This window comes from Haliotis asinina, chromosome 4 (genome assembly GCF_037392515.1).
Source record: "Haliotis asinina isolate JCU_RB_2024 chromosome 4, JCU_Hal_asi_v2, whole genome shotgun sequence".
NCBI classification, from domain to species: Eukaryota; Metazoa; Mollusca; class Gastropoda; order Lepetellida; family Haliotidae; genus Haliotis; species Haliotis asinina.
The window spans coordinates 60,921,374-60,938,824 of record NC_090283.1 but is presented as its reverse complement, the minus strand read 5'-3'; the positions used below and the strand labels follow the sequence as shown (position 1 = coordinate 60,938,824).

Below are 17,451 nucleotides of genomic sequence, written 5' to 3'. Positions count from 1 at the left end.
ACGGTTGATATATACCTAAGGTCAAGATCTCTTTGACTGCATTGTCATGGGCAAGAAGGAGACCTCTCAGCTTGATGGCAACTTGAACTGGATCCATTTTGTAGGGCTTTTCTACACAACTGTAGGCTGCAGTCGGGGCGAATACTGTGATAATTGAAAGAGGGTGTAATCGGTCCTGCAGATTGAGATGGAGTGAAGTACACTGGTACCTGGAAAGCCTTTATACTGTCCCTTAGTACAAACAAGTGGGGCTTTAGAGATCAAAGAGAGCGTTTTGGAAGCCAGTGGCGAGATCAAAGCTATACTGCAACCTCATTGGGCTTTGATCGAAAGGGGATCTCACTGTCCACTTTGAAGCACCAATCATGTTCTTGTCAAAACAAGCTTAACTGTGGTAAAGGGAGGTCTGAGGAAAGTTCAAGCAATCCAATCTCGTTATCTCCGGGGAATATCAATCAGCCTTTGTTGATGAAGTCGGGATTAATCTAACGGTGCCGTTTGTCATCTAACTTCAAATGCATTGACTTATGTTGGTGGAGGAAGAGGGTCGTTGATAAATCATTGCAGGAAAATCGTCTTCTGACTGACGTAACTTATATTTGTAATAACTAAGAATGATAAAACTAGTTGCATAATAATAGAAAATCTCTCTTAAAGTAGGCCAAGTCAAAGTATTGAATGTATGGTCTGAATCTCTTTGACGTAGCTCATTATTTGTTAACCTCCAAATTTCTCTATGGCTTCACACATCATTAAAATATAGCACGAATTGTCGAAGACCGAAGACCTCTGTGTGTGTGTGTGTGTGTGTGTGTGTGTGTGTGTGTGTGTGTGTGTGTGTGTGTGTGTGTGTGAATATAGTCCTTCTGAGACAACACTGGGTGGACGTCAGATTGTTTCCAACCTTACCATATAAAACATGTATATACATTGTATATAGTTGGAAGACCATTCATGCACGTTAAATTGGAAAGAAAGTACACCTTGAATACATATGGGGCATTTCCGTTGGAGAGTTGCACAGGACAATGTCACTGAAGTCAATCATGCGTAAATGTTGCTTTGATTATACAATGCCAATTTCAAAGATGACCACTGTCTCCTGTTAGGTTCTTCGGATGTTTTGAGTTGTTTCTGCTCTGACTTGAATAAGAAATGCCACTGACTTGTGCTGATGCCAATTTGAAAGTTTGCTTTGGAATTGTATGTTGTTTGCACTGGCAATGTTTAACCCCTTGTGTTCAGATCAAGCAATATATGTAAGTTCATTCCAAAAGGATAGAACACAGATGAAAGTGTGACATATGGCATGAGAGATAATAGCCATGAGTGTTTTTAGTGGTTTCCTTTAATTGTTTGGATATGTCATCGTCATGGATATGGTCAAAGAAATGCCAACGGTTGGGCATGTTATCCATAGGTGTAGCCGAAGTTGTGTAAGATGGGAATTCCATCGCCAGTATCCAGATGTGTTTCATTTCAGTTGGTTATTACTGATGACCTTTCACTACATTGATTGGAGTGGATAGATTTTAGGGATATGACACCGTCAGAACCCAAGCAATATGTCCCAAGGCATGAGATATCATCTCGTGTGAATCGTTTGTTTCATAGTATCAAAACAGCTTTCTATACCTAGGGCTGTCCTCACGATGTCGCGAACGTGTCACAAAAATGAGAAAGGTTATGATATCGACTTCATACTTTTATTTCATGAATATAACCATCAACAACCAATCCTACTTTACAATATAACAGGATGCTCTTGGCACAGCATTCGGAACAAGAACAATAATAAAGTTAATGTAGCACTACTTGATGTGGCCTGGAACTTGTGATTTCTCTTAAGCGTGTCTATGAAGAGCACAGTCGTCTACAGACAAAGCTCGACTGAGAGTCATCATATCGTAGCTGCTGTTGTTGCTGTAGAAGTCTTCCTGGTCCTCGTCGTCCTCACTGTATGAGCTGTCGACCTGGAGTTCGGTGAAAGAAGCATCATCGTCATTGAAGGAAGTTTCAGCATTCCAATCCGCCCCTGTATCACTTTCTCCAGAAGCATCTTTGGTGATGGCATTCACGCAGGCCTGTACCTCTTGCCACTTGATTTGTCTGTAGATGGTAAACATCTCCTTGACACCTTCCAACACCCATCGTCTCTGGATCAGCTGTTCACCTCGAATTATACACTTGTTGGAGGAGTTGGCCGTCATCTTTTGCATCAGCTTGTACATCTGCATGTCTGAAAAAGGTTAAACGGGGAAATTAGAAGTCTTGGCAGAAATCATCAACATAAAGTCATAAAAGATTTTCAATTTGAAGATGCTAAACATTGACATTTCTACAGGCAGATAAGGACGGTTGATATATACCTAAGGTCAAGATCTCTTTTACTGCATTGTCATGGGCAAGAAGGAGACCTCTCAGCTTGATGGCATCTTGAACTGGATCCATTTTGTAGGGCTTTTCTACACAACTGTAGGCTGCAGTCGGGGCGAATACTGTGATAATTGAAAGAGGGTGTAATCGGTCCTGCAGATTGAGATGGAGTGAAGTACACTGGTACCTGGAAAGCCTTTATACTGTCCCTTAGTACAAACAAGTGGGGCTTTAGAGATCAAAGAGAGCGTTTTGGAAGCCAGTGGCGAGATCAAAGCTATACTGCAACCTCATTGGGCTTTGATCGAAAGGGGATCTCACTGTCCACTTTGAAGCACCAATCATGTTCTTGTCAAAACAAGCTTAACTGTGGTAAAGGGAGGTCTGAGGAAAGTTCAAGGAATCAAATCTCGTTATCTCCGGGGAATATCAATCAGCCTTTGTTGATGAAGTCGGGATTAATCTAACGGTGCCGTTTGTCATCTAACTTCAAATGCATTGACTTATGTTGGTGGAGGAAGAGGGTCGTTGATAAATCATTGCAGGAAAATCGTCTTCCGACTGACGTAACTTATATTTGTAATCACTAAGAATGATAAAACTAGTTGCATAATAATAGAAAATCTCTCTTAAAGTAGGCCAAGTCAAAGTATTGAATGTATGGTCTGAATCTCTTTGACGTAGCTCATTATTTGTTAACCTCCAAATTTCTCTATCGCTTCATACATCATTAAAATATAGCACGAATTGTCGAAGACCGAAGACCTCTGTCTGTCTGTATGTGTGTGTGTGTGTGTGTGTGTGTGTGTGTGTGTGTGTGTGTGTGTGTGGTGTGTGTGTGTGTGTGTGTGTGTGAATATAGTCCTTCTGAGACAACACTGGGTGGACGTCAGATTGTTTCCAACCTTACCATATAAAACATGTATATACATTGTATGTAGTTGGAAGACCATTCATGCACGTTAAATTGGAAAGAAAGTACACCTTGAATACATATGGGGCATTTCCGTTGGAGAGTTGCACAGGACAATGTCACTGAAGTCAATCATGCGTAAATGTTGCTTTGATTATACAATGCCAATTTCAAAGATGACCACTGTCTCCTGTTAGGTTCTTCGGATGTTTTGAGTTGTTTCTGCTCTGACTTGAATAAGAAATGCCACTGACTTGTGCTGATGCCAATTTGAAAGTTTGCTTTGGAATTGTATGTTGTTTGCATTGGCAATGTTTAACCCCTTGTGTTCAGATCAAGCAATATATGTAAGTTCATTCCAAAAGGATAGAACACAGATGAAAGTGTGACATATGGCATGAGAGATAATGACCATGAGTGTTTTTAGTGGTTTCCTTTAATTGTTTGGATATGTCATCGTCATGGATATGGTCAAAGAAATGCCAACGGTTGGGCATGTTATGCTTAGGTGTAGCCGAAGTTGTGTAAGATGGGAATTCCATCGCCAATATCCAGATGTGTTTCATTTCAGTTGGTTATTACTGATGACCTTTCACTACATTGATTGGAGTGGATAGATTTTAGGGATATGACACCGTCAGAACCCAAGCAATATGTCCCAAGGCATGAGATATCATCTCGTGTGAATCGTTTGTTTCATAGTATCAAAACAGCTTTCTATACCTAGGGCTGTCCTCACGATGTCGCGAACGTGTCACAAAAATGAGAAAGGTTATGATATCGACTTCATACTTTTATTTCATGAATATAACCATCAACAACCAATCCTACTTTACAATATAACAGGATGCTCTTGGCACAGCATTCGGAACAAGAACAATAATAAAGTTAATGTAGCACTACTTGATGTGGCCTGGAACTTGTGATTTCTCTTAAGCGTGTCTATGAAGAGCACAGTCGTCTACAGACAAAGCTCGACTGAGAGTCATCATATCGTAGCTGCTGTCGTTGCTGTAGAAGTCTTCCTGGTCCTCGTCGTCCTCACTGTATGAGCTGTCGACCTGGAGTTCGGTGAAAGAAGCATCATCGTCATTGAAGGAAGTTTCAGCATTCCAATCCGCCCCTGTATCACTTTCTCCAGAAGCATCTTTGGTGATGGCATTCACGCAGGCCTGTACCTCTTGCCACTCGATTTGTCTGTAGATGGTAAACATCTCCTTGACACCTTCCAACACCCATCGTCTCTGGATCAGCTGTTCACCTCGAATTATACACTTGTTGGAGGAGTTGGCCGTCATCTTTTGCATCAGCTTGTACACCTGCATGTCTGAAAAAGGTTAAACGGGGAAATTAGAAGTCTTGGCAGAAATCATCAACATAAAGTCATAAAAGATTTTCAATTTGAAGATGCTAAACATTGACATTTCTACAGGCAGATAAGGACGGTTGATATATACCTAAGGTCAAGATCTCTTTGACTGCATTGTCATGGGCAAGAAGGAGACCTCTCAGCTTGATGGCAACTTGAACTGGATCCATTTTGTAGGGCTTTTCTACACAACTGTAGGCTGCAGTCGGGGCGAATACTGTGATAATTGAAAGAGGGTGTAATCGGTCCTGCAGATTGAGATGGAGTGAAGTACACTGGTACCTGGAAAGCCTTTATACTGTCCCTTAGTACAAACAAGTGGGGCTTTAGAGATCAAAGAGAGCGTTTTGGAAGCCAGTGGCGAGATCAAAGCTATACTGCAACCTCATTGGGCTTTGATCGAAAGGGGATCTCACTGTCCACTTTGAAGCACCAATCATGTTCTTGTCAAAACAAGCTTAACTGTGGTAAAGGTAGGTCTGAGGAAAGTTCAAGGAATCAAATCTCGTTATCTCCGGGGAATATCAATCAGCCTTTGTTGATGAAGTCGGGATTAATCTAACGGTGCCGTTTGTCATCTAACTTCAAATGCATTGACTTATGTTGGTGGAGGAAGAGGGTCGTTGATAAATCATTGCAGGAAAATCGTCTTCCGACTGACGTAACTTATATTTGTAATCACTAAGAATGATAAAACTAGTTGCATAATAATAGAAAATCTCTCTTAAAGTAGGCCAAGTCAAAGTATTGAATGTATGGTCTGAATCTCTTTGACGTAGCTCATTATTTGTTAACCTCCAAATTTCTCTATCGCTTCATACATCATTAAAATATAGCACGAATTGTCGAAGACCGAAGACCTCTGTCTGTCTGTATGTGTGTGTGTGTGTGTGTGTGTGTGTGTGGGGGGGGGGGGGGGTGTGTGTGTGTGTGTGTGTGTGTGTGTGTGTGTGTGTGTGTGTGTGTGTGTGTGTGTGTGTGTGTGAATATAGTCCTTCTGAGACAACACTGGGTGGACGTCAGATTGTTTCCAACCTTACCATATAAAACATGTATATACATTGTATATAGTTGGAAGACCATTCATGCACGTTAAATTGGAAAGAAAGTACACCTTGAATACATATGGGGCATTTCCGTTGGAGAGTTGCACAGGACAATGTCACTGAAGTCAATCATGCGTAAATGTTGCTTTGATTATACAATGCCAATTTCAAAGATGACCACTGTCTCCTGTTAGGTTCTTCGGATGTTTTGAGTTGTTTCTGCTCTGACTTGAATAAGAAATGCCACTGACTTGTGCTGATGCCAATTTGAAAGTTTGCTTTGGAATTGTATGTTGTTTGCACTGGCAATGTTTAACCCCTTGTGTTCAGATCAAGCAATATATGTAAGTTCATTCCAAAAGGATAGAACACAGATGAAAGTGTGACATATGGCATGAGAGATAATAGCCATGAGTGTTTTTAGTGGTTTCCTTTAATTGTTTGGATATGTCATCGTCATGGATATGGTCAAAGAAATGCCAACGGTTGGGCATGTTATGCTTAGGTGTAGCCGAAGTTGTGTAAGATGGGAATTCCATCGCCAATATCCAGATGTGTTTCATTTCAGTTGGTTATTACTGATGACCTTTCACTACATTGATTGGAGTGGATAGATTTTAGGGATATGACACCGTCAGAACCCAAGCAATATGTCCCAAGGCATGAGATATCATCTCGTGTGAATCGTTTGTTTCATAGTATCAAAACAGCTTTCTATACCTAGGGCTGTCCTCACGATGTCGCGAACGTGTCACAAAAATGAGAAAGGTTATGATATCGACTTCATACTTTTATTTCATGAATATAACCATCAACAACCAATCCTACTTTACAATATAACAGGATGCTCTTGGCACAGCATTCGGAACAAGAACAATAATAAAGTTAATGTAGCACTACTTGATGTGGCCTGGAACTTGTGATTTCTCTTAAGCGTGTCTATGAAGAGCACAGTCGTCTACAGACAAAGCTCGACTGAGAGTCATCATATCGTAGCTGCTGTCGTTGCTGTAGAAGTCTTCCTGGTCCTCGTCGTCCTCACTGTATGAGCTGTCGACCTGGAGTTCGGTGAAAGAAGCATCATCGTCATTGAAGGAAGTTTCAGCATTCCAATCCGCCCCTGTATCACTTTCTCCAGAAGCATCTTTGGTGATGGCATTCACGCAGGCCTGTACCTCTTGCCACTCGATTTGTCTGTAGATGGTAAACATCTCCTTGACACCTTCCAACACCCATCGTCTCTGGATCAGCTGTTCACCTCGAATTATACACTTGTTGGAGGAGTTGGCCGTCATCTTTTGCATCAGCTTGTACACCTGCATGTCTGAAAAAGGTTAAACGGGGAAATTAGAAGTCTTGGCAGAAATCATCAACATAAAGTCATAAAAGATTTTCAATTTGAAGATGCTAAACATTGACATTTCTACAGGCAGATAAGGACGGTTGATATATACCTAAGGTCAAGATCTCTTTGACTGCATTGTCATGGGCAAGAAGGAGACCTCTCAGCTTGATGGCAACTTGAACTGGATCCATTTTGTAGGGCTTTTCTACACAACTGTAGGCTGCAGTCGGGGCGAATACTGTGATAATTGAAAGAGGGTGTAATCGGTCCTGCAGATTGAGATGGAGTGAAGTACACTGGTACCTGGAAAGCCTTTATACTGTCCCTTAGTACAAACAAGTGGGGCTTTAGAGATCAAAGAGAGCGTTTTGGAAGCCAGTGGCGAGATCAAAGCTATACTGCAACCTCATTGGGCTTTGATCGAAAGGGGATCTCACTGTCCACTTTGAAGCACCAATCATGTTCTTGTCAAAACAAGCTTAACTGTGGTAAAGGTAGGTCTCAGGAAAGTTCAAGGAATCAAATCTCGTTATCTCCGGGGAATATCAATCAGCCTTTGTTGATGAAGTCGGGATTAATCTAACGGTGCCGTTTGTCATCTAACTTCAAATGCATTGACTTATGTTGGTGGAGGAAGAGGGTCGTTGATAAATCATTGCAGGAAAATCGTCTTCCGACTGACGTAACTTATATTTGTAATCACTAAGAATGATAAAACTAGTTGCATAATAATAGAAAATCTCTCTTAAAGTAGGCCAAGTCAAAGTATTGAATGTATGGTCTGAATCTCTTTGACGTAGCTCATTATTTGTTAACCTCCAAATTTCTCTATCGCTTCATACATCATTAAAATATAGCACGAATTGTCGAAGACCGAAGACCTCTGTCTGTCTGTATGTGTGTGTGTGTGTGTGTGTGTGTGTGTGTGTGTGTGTGTGTGTGTGTGTGTGTGGTGTGTGTGTGTGTGTGTGTGTGTGTGTGTGTGTGTGTGTGTGAATATAGTCCTTCTGAGACAACACTGGGTGGACGTCAGATTGTTTCCAACCTTACCATATAAAACATGTATATACATTGTATATAGTTGGAAGACCATTCATGTCGCGAACGTGTCACAAAAATGAGAAAGGTTATGATATCGACTTCATACTTTTATTTCATGAATATAACCATCAACAACCAATCCTACTTTACAATATAACAGGATGCTCTTGGCACAGCATTCGGAACAAGAACAATAATAAAGTTAATGTAGCACTACTTGATGTGGCCTGGAACTTGTGATTTCTCTTAAGCGTGTCTATGAAGAGCACAGTCGTCTACAGACAAAGCTCGACTGAGAGTCATCATATCGTAGCTGCTGTTGTTGCTGTAGAAGTCTTCCTGGTCCTCGTCGTCCTCACTGTATGAGCTGTCGACCTGGAGTTCGGTGAAAGAAGCATCATCGTCATTGAAGGAAGTTTCAGCATTCCAATCCGCCCCTGTATCACTTTCTCCAGAAGCATCTTTGGTGATGGCATTCACGCAGGCCTGTACCTCTTGCCACTTGATTTGTCTGTAGATGGTAAACATCTCCTTGACACCTTCCAACACCCATCGTCTCTGGATCAGCTGTTCACCTCGAATTATACACTTGTTGGAGGAGTTGGCCGTCATCTTTTGCATCAGCTTGTACATCTGCATGTCTGAAAAAGGTTAAACGGGGAAATTAGAAGTCTTGGCAGAAATCATCAACATAAAGTCATAAAAGATTTTCAATTTGAAGATGCTAAACATTGACATTTCTACAGGCAGATAAGGACGGTTGATATATACCTAAGGTCAAGATCTCTTTGACTGCATTGTCATGGGCAAGAAGGAGACCTCTCAGCTTGATGGCAACTTGAACTGGATCCATTTTGTAGGGCTTTTCTACACAACTGTAGGCTGCAGTCGGGGCGAATACTGTGATAATTGAAAGAGGGTGTAATCGGTCCTGCAGATTGAGATGGAGTGAAGTACACTGGTACCTGGAAAGCCTTTATACTGTCCCTTAGTACAAACAAGTGGGGCTTTAGAGATCAAAGAGAGCGTTTTGGAAGCCAGTGGCGAGATCAAAGCTATACTGCAACCTCATTGGGCTTTGATCGAAAGGGGATCTCACTGTCCACTTTGAAGCACCAATCATGTTCTTGTCAAAACAAGCTTAACTGTGGTAAAGGTAGGTCTGAGGAAAGTTCAAGGAATCAAATCTCGTTATCTCCGGGGAATATCAATCAGCCTTTGTTGATGAAGTCGGGATTAATCTAACGGTGCCGTTTGTCATCTAACTTCAAATGCATTGACTTATGTTGGTGGAGGAAGAGGGTCGTTGATAAATCATTGCAGGAAAATCGTCTTCCGACTGACGTAACTTATATTTGTAATCACTAAGAATGATAAAACTAGTTGCATAATAATAGAAAATCTCTCTTAAAGTAGGCCAAGTCAAAGTATTGAATGTATGGTCTGAATCTCTTTGACGTAGCTCATTATTTGTTAACCTCCAAATTTCTCTATCGCTTCATACATCATTAAAATATAGCACGAATTGTCGAAGACCGAAGACCTCTGTCTGTCTGTATGTGTGTGTGTGTGTGTGTGTGTGTGTGTGTGTGTGTGTGTGTGTGTGTGGTGTGTGTGTGTGTGTGTGTGTGTGTGTGAATATAGTCCTTCTGAGACAACACTGGGTGGACGTCAGATTGTTTCCAACCTTACCATATAAAACATGTATATACATTGTATATAGTTGGAAGACCATTGATGCACGTTAAATTGGAAAGAAAGTACACCTTGAATACATATGGGGCATTTCCGTTGGAGAGTTGCACAGGACAATGTCACTGAAGTCAATCATGCGTAAATGTTGCTTTGATTATACAATGCCAATTTCAAAGATGACCACTGTCTCCTGTTAGGTTCTTCGGATGTTTTGAGTTGTTTCTGCTCTGACTTGAATAAGAAATGCCACTGACTTGTGCTGATGCCAATTTGAAAGTTTGCTTTGGAATTGTATGTTGTTTGCACTGGCAATGTTTAACCCCTTGTGTTCAGATCAAGCAATATATGTAAGTTCATTCCAAAAGGATAGAACACAGATGAAAGTGTGACATATGGCATGAGAGATAATAGCCATGAGTGTTTTTAGTGGTTTCCTTTAATTGTTTGGATATGTCATCGTCATGGATATGGTCAAAGAAATGCCAACGGTTGGGCATGTTATACATAGGTGTAGCCGAAGTTGTGTAAGATGGGAATTCCATCGCCAGTATCCAGATGTGTTTCATTTCAGTTGGTTATTACTGATGACCTTTCACTACATTGATTGGAGTGGATAGATTTTAGGGATATGACACCGTCAGAACCCAAGCAATATGTCCCAAGGCATGAGATATCATCTCGTGTGAATCGTTTGTTTCATAGTATCAAAACAGCTTTCTATACCTAGGGCTGTCCTCACGATGTCGCGAACGTGTCACAAAAATGAGAAAGGTTATGATATCGACTTCATACTTTTATTTCATGAATATAACCATCAACAACCAATCCTACTTTACAATATAACAGGATGCTCTTGGCACAGCATTCGGAACAAGAACAATAATAAAGTTAATGTAGCACTACTTGATGTGGCCTGGAACTTGTGATTTCTCTTAAGCGTGTCTATGAAGAGCACAGTCGTCTACAGACAAAGCTCGACTGAGAGTCATCATATCGTAGCTGCTGTTGTTGCTGTAGAAGTCTTCCTGGTCCTCGTCGTCCTCACTGTATGAGCTGTCGACCTGGAGTTCGGTGAAAGAAGCATCATCGTCATTGAAGGAAGTTTCAGCATTCCAATCCGCCCCTGTATCACTTTCTCCAGAAGCATCTTTGGTGATGGCATTCACGCAGGCCTGTACCTCTTGCCACTTGATTTGTCTGTAGATGGTAAACATCTCCTTGACACCTTCCAACACCCATCGTCTCTGGATCAGCTGTTCACCTCGAATTATACACTTGTTGGAGGAGTTGGCCGTCATCTTTTGCATCAGCTTGTACATCTGCATGTCTGAAAAAGGTTAAACGGGGAAATTAGAAGTCTTGGCAGAAATCATCAACATAAAGTCATAAAAGATTTTCAATTTGAAGATGCTAAACATTGACATTTCTACAGGCAGATAAGGACGGTTGATATATACCTAAGGTCAAGATCTCTTTGACTGCATTGTCATGGGCAAGAAGGAGACCTCTCAGCTTGATGGCAACTTGAACTGGATCCATTTTGTAGGGCTTTTCTACACAACTGTAGGCTGCAGTCGGGGCGAATACTGTGATAATTGAAAGAGGGTGTAATCGGTCCTGCAGATTGAGATGGAGTGAAGTACACTGGTACCTGGAAAGCCTTTATACTGTCCCTTAGTACAAACAAGTGGGGCTTTAGAGATCAAAGAGAGCGTTTTGGAAGCCAGTGGCGAGATCAAAGCTATACTGCAACCTCATTGGGCTTTGATCGAAAGGGGATCTCACTGTCCACTTTGAAGCACCAATCATGTTCTTGTCAAAACAAGCTTAACTGTGGTAAAGGGAGGTCTGAGGAAAGTTCAAGGAATCAAATCTCGTTATCTCCGGGGAATATCAATCAGCCTTTGTTGATGAAGTCGGGATTAATCTAACGGTGCCGTTTGTCATCTAACTTCAAATGCATTGACTTATGTTGGTGGAGGAAGAGGGTCGTTGATAAATCATTGCAGGAAAATCGTCTTCCGACTGACGTAACTTATATTTGTAATCACTAAGAATGATAAAACTAGTTGCATAATAATAGAAAATCTCTCTTAAAGTAGGCCAAGTCAAAGTATTGAATGTATGGTCTGAATCTCTTTGACGTAGCTCATTATTTGTTAACCTCCAAATTTCTCTATCGCTTCATACATCATTAAAATATAGCACGAATTGTCGAAGACCGAAGACCTCTGTCTGTCTGTATGTGTGTGTGTGTGTGTGTGTGTGTGTGTGTGTGTGTGTGTGTGTGGTGTGTGTGTGTGTGTGTGTGTGTGAATATAGTCCTTCTGAGACAACACTGGGTGGACGTCAGATTGTTTCCAACCTTACCATATAAAACATGTATATACATTGTATGTAGTTGGAAGACCATTCATGCACATTAAATTGGATAGAAAGTACACCTTGAATACATATGGGGCATTTCCGTTGGAGAGTTGCACAGGACAATGTCACTGAAGTCAATCATGCGTAAATGTTGCTTTGATTATACAATGCCAATTTCAAAGATGACCACTGTCTCCTGTTGAAAGAGGGTGTAATCGGTCCTGCAGATTGAGATGGAGTGAAGTACACTGGTACCTGGAAAGCCTTTATACTGTCCCTTAGTACAAACAAGTGGGGCTTTAGAGATCAAAGAGAGCGTTTTGGAAGCCAGTGGCGAGATCAAAGCTATACTGCAACCTCATTGGGCTTTGATCGAAAGGGGATCTCACTGTCCACTTTGAAGCACCAATCATGTTCTTGTCAAAACAAGCTTAACTGTGGTAAAGGGAGGTCTGAGGAAAGTTCAAGGAATCAAATCTCGTTATCTCCGGGGAATATCAATCAGCCTTTGTTGATGAAGTCGGGATTAATCTAACGGTGCCGTTTGTCATCTAACTTCAAATGCATTGACTTATGTTGGTGGAGGAAGAGGGTCGTTGATAAATCATTGCAGGAAAATCGTCTTCCGACTGACGTAACTTATATTTGTAATCACTAAGAATGATAAAACTAGTTGCATAATAATAGAAAATCTCTCTTAAAGTAGGCCAAGTCAAAGTATTGAATGTATGGTCTGAATCTCTTTGACGTAGCTCATTATTTGTTAACCTCCAAATTTCTCTATCGCTTCATACATCATTAAAATATAGCACGAATTGTCGAAGACCGAAGACCTCTGTCTGTCTGTATGTGTGTGTGTGTGTGTGTGTGTGTGTGTGTGTGTGTGTGTGTGTGTGTGTGTGTGGTGTGTGTGTGTGTGTGTGTGTGAATATAGTCCTTCTGAGACAACACTGGGTGGACGTCAGATTGTTTCCAACCTTACCATATAAAACATGTATATACATTGTATGTAGTTGGAAGACCATTCATGCACGTTAAATTGGATAGAAAGTACACCTTGAATACATATGGGGCATTTCCGTTGGAGAGTTGCACAGGACAATGTCACTGAAGTCAATCATGCGTAAATGTTGCTTTGATTATACAATGCCAATTTCAAAGATGACCACTGTCTCCTGTTAGGTTCTTCGGATGTTTTGAGTTGTTTCTGCTCTGACTTGAATAAGAAATGCCACTGACTTGTGCTGATGCCAATTTGAAAGTTTGCTTTGGAATTGTATGTTGTTTGCACTGGCAATGTTTAACCCCTTGTGTTCAGATCAAGCAATATATGTAAGTTCATTCCAAAAGGATAGAACACAGATGAAAGTGTGACATATGGCATGAGAGATAATGACCATGAGTGTTTTTAGTGGTTTCCTTTAATTGTTTGGATATGTCATCGTCATGGATATGGTCAAAGAAATGCCAACGGTTGGGCATGTTATGCTTAGGTGTAGCCGAAGTTGTGTAAGATGGGAATTCCATCGCCAATATCCAGATGTGTTTCATTTCAGTTGGTTATTACTGATGACCTTTCACTACATTGATTGGAGTGGATAGATTTTAGGGATATGACACCGTCAGAACCCAAGCAATATGTCCCAAGGCATGAGATATCATCTCGTGTGAATCGTTTGTTTCATAGTATCAAAACAGCTTTCTATACCTAGGGCTGTCCTCACGATGTCGCGAACGTGTCACAAAAATGAGAAAGGTTATGATATCGACTTCATACTTTTATTTCATGAATATAACCATCAACAACCAATCCTACTTTACAATATAACAGGATGCTCTTGGCACAGCATTCGGAACAAGAACAATAATAAAGTTAATGTAGCACTACTTGATGTGGCCTGGAACTTGTGATTTCTCTTAAGCGTGTCTATGAAGAGCACAGTCGTCTACAGACAAAGCTCGACTGAGAGTCATCATATCGTAGCTGCTGTCGTTGCTGTAGAAGTCTTCCTGGTCCTCGTCGTCCTCACTGTATGAGCTGTCGACCTGGAGTTCGGTGAAAGAAGCATCATCGTCATTGAAGGAAGTTTCAGCATTCCAATCCGCCCCTGTATCACTTTCTCCAGAAGCATCTTTGGTGATGGCATTCACGCAGGCCTGTACCTCTTGCCACTTGATTTGTCTGTAGATGGTAAACATCTCCTTGACACCTTCCAACACCCATCGTCTCTGGATCAGCTGTTCACCTCGAATTATACACTTGTTGGAGGAGTTGGCCGTCATCTTTTGCATCAGCTTGTACACCTGCATGTCTGAAAAAGGTTAAACGGGGAAATTAGAAGTCTTGGCAGAAATCATCAACATAAAGTCATAAAAGATTTTCAATTTGAAGATGCTAAACATTGACATTTCTACAGGCAGATAAGGACGGTTGATATATACCTAAGGTCAAGATCTCTTTGACTGCATTGTCATGGGCAAGAAGGAGACCTCTCAGCTTGATGGCAACTTGAACTGGATCCATTTTGTAGGGCTTTTCTACACAACTGTAGGCTGCAGTCGGGGCGAATACTGTGATAATTGAAAGAGGGTGTAATCGGTCCTGCAGATTGAGATGGAGTGAAGTACACTGGTACCTGGAAAGCCTTTATACTGTCCCTTAGTACAAACAAGTGGGGCTTTAGAGATCAAAGAGAGCGTTTTGGAAGCCAGTGGCGAGATCAAAGCTATACTGCAACCTCATTGGGCTTTGATCGAAAGGGGATCTCACTGTCCACTTTGAAGCACCAATCATGTTCTTGTCAAAACAAGCTTAACTGTGGTAAAGGGAGGTCTGAGGAAAGTTCAAGGAATCAAATCTCGTTATCTCCGGGGAATATCAATCAGCCTTTGTTGATGAAGTCGGGATTAATCTAACGGTGCCGTTTGTCATCTAACTTCAAATGCATTGACTTATGTTGGTGGAGGAAGAGGGTCGTTGATAAATCATTGCAGGAAAATCGTCTTCCGACTGACGTAACTTATATTTGTAATCACTAAGAATGATAAAACTAGTTGCATAATAATAGAAAATCTCTCTTAAAGTAGGCCAAGTCAAAGTATTGAATGTATGGTCTGAATCTCTTTGACGTAGCTCATTATTTGTTAACCTCCAAATTTCTCTATCGCTTCATACATCATTAAAATATAGCACGAATTGTCGAAGACCGAAGACCTCTGTCTGTCTGTATGTGTGTGTGTGTGTGTGTGTGTGTGTGTGTGTGTGTGTGTGTGTGTGTGGTGTGTGTGTGTGTGTGTGTGTGTGTGTGAATATAGTCCTTCTGAGACAACACTGGGTGGACGTCAGATTGTTTCCAACCTTACCATATAAAACATGTATATACATTGTATGTAGTTGGAAGACCATTCATGCACATTAAATTGGATAGAAAGTACACCTTGAATACACATGGGGCATTTCCGTTGGAGAGTTGCACAGGACAATGTCACTGAAGTCAATCATGCGTAAATGTTGCTTTGATTATACAATGCCAATTTCAAAGATGACCACTGTCTCCTGTTGAAAGAGGGTGTAATCGGTCCTGCAGATTGAGATGGAGTGAAGTACACTGGTACCTGGAAAGCCTTTATACTGTCCCTTAGTACAAACAAGTGGGCCTTTAGAGATCAAAGAGAGCGTTTTGGAAGCCAGTGGCGAGATCAAAGCTATACTGCAACCTCATTGGGCTTTGATCGAAAGGGGATCTCACTGTCCACTTTGAAGCACCAATCATGTTCTTGTCAAAACAAGCTTAACTGTGGTAAAGGGAGGTCTGAGGAAAGTTCAAGGAATCAAATCTCGTTATCTCCGGGGAATATCAATCAGCCTTTGTTGATGAAGTCGGGATTAATCTAACGGTGCCGTTTGTCATCTAACTTCAAATGCATTGACTTATGTTGGTGGAGGAAGAGGGTCGTTGATAAATCATTGCAGGAAAATCGTCTTCCGACTGACGTAACTTATATTTGTAATCACTAAGAATGATAAAACTAGTTGCATAATAATAGAAAATCTCTCTTAAAGTAGGCCAAGTCAAAGTATTGAATGTATGGTCTGAATCTCTTTGACGTAGCTCATTATTTGTTAACCTCCAAATTTCTCTATCGCTTCATACATCATTAAAATATAGCACGAATTGTCGAAGACCGAAGACCTCTGTCTGTCTGTATGTGTGTGTGTGTGTGTGTGTGTGTGTGTGTGTGTGTGTGTGTGTGTGTGTGTGTGTGTGTGTGTGTGTGTGTGTGTGGTGTGTGTGTGTGTGTGTGTGTGAATATAGTCCTTCTGAGACAACACTGGGTGGACGTCAGATTGTTTCCAACCTTACCATATAAAACATGTATATACATTGTATGTAGTTGGAAGACCATTCATGCACGTTAAATTGGATAGAAAGTACACCTTGAATACATATGGGGCATTTCCGTTGGAGAGTTGCACAGGACAATGTCACTGAAGTCAATCATGCGTAAATGTTGCTTTGATTATACAATGCCAATTTCAAAGATGACCACTGTCTCCTGTTAGGTTCTTCGGATGTTTTGAGTTGTTTCTGCTCTGACTTGAATAAGAAATGCCACTGACTTGTGCTGATGCCAATTTGAAAGTTTGCTTTGGAATTGTATGTTGTTTGCACTGGCAATGTTTAACCCCTTGTGTTCAGATCAAGCAATATATGTAAGTTCATTCCAAAAGGATAGAACACAGATGAAAGTGTGACATATGGCATGAGAGATAATGACCATGAGTGTTTTTAGTGGTTTCCTTTAATTGTTTGGATATGTCATCGTCATGGATATGGTCAAAGAAATGCCAACGGTTGGGCATGTTATGCTTAGGTGTAGCCGAAGTTGTGTAAGATGGGAATTCCATCGCCAATATCCAGATGTGTTTCATTTCAGTTGGTTATTACTGATGACCTTTCACTACATTGATTGGAGTGGATAGATTTTAGGGATATGACACCGTCAGAACCCAAGCAATATGTCCCAAGGCATGAGATATCATCTCGTGTGAATCGTTTGTTTCATAGTATCAAAACAGCTTTCTATACCTAGGGCTGTCCTCACGATGTCGCGAACGTGTCACAAAAATGAGAAAGGTTATGATATCGACTTCATACTTTTATTTCATGAATATAACCATCAACAACCAATCCTACTTTACAATATAACAGGATGCTCTTGGCACAGCATTCGGAACAAGAACAATAATAAAGTTAATGTAGCACTACTTGATGTGGCCTGGAACTTGTGATTTCTC

The 17,451-nt window shown here is 41.0% G+C and overlaps 1 protein-coding gene across 1 annotated transcript; it reads right to left on the bottom strand.

The window, feature by feature from the left end:
* Positions 1 to 14,069: 14,069 nt before the first annotated feature.
* On the bottom strand, positions 14,070 to 14,676 carry LOC137282008 (uncharacterized). The gene is made up of 2 exons (XM_067813761.1): positions 14,595 to 14,676; positions 14,070 to 14,464 (listed from the first exon to the last, which is right to left on the bottom strand). Exons 1-2 carry the CDS (start codon positions 14,674 to 14,676, stop codon positions 14,070 to 14,072), a joined length of 477 nt encoding a protein of 158 aa, XP_067669862.1.
* Positions 14,677 to 17,451: the final 2,775 nt, after the last annotated feature.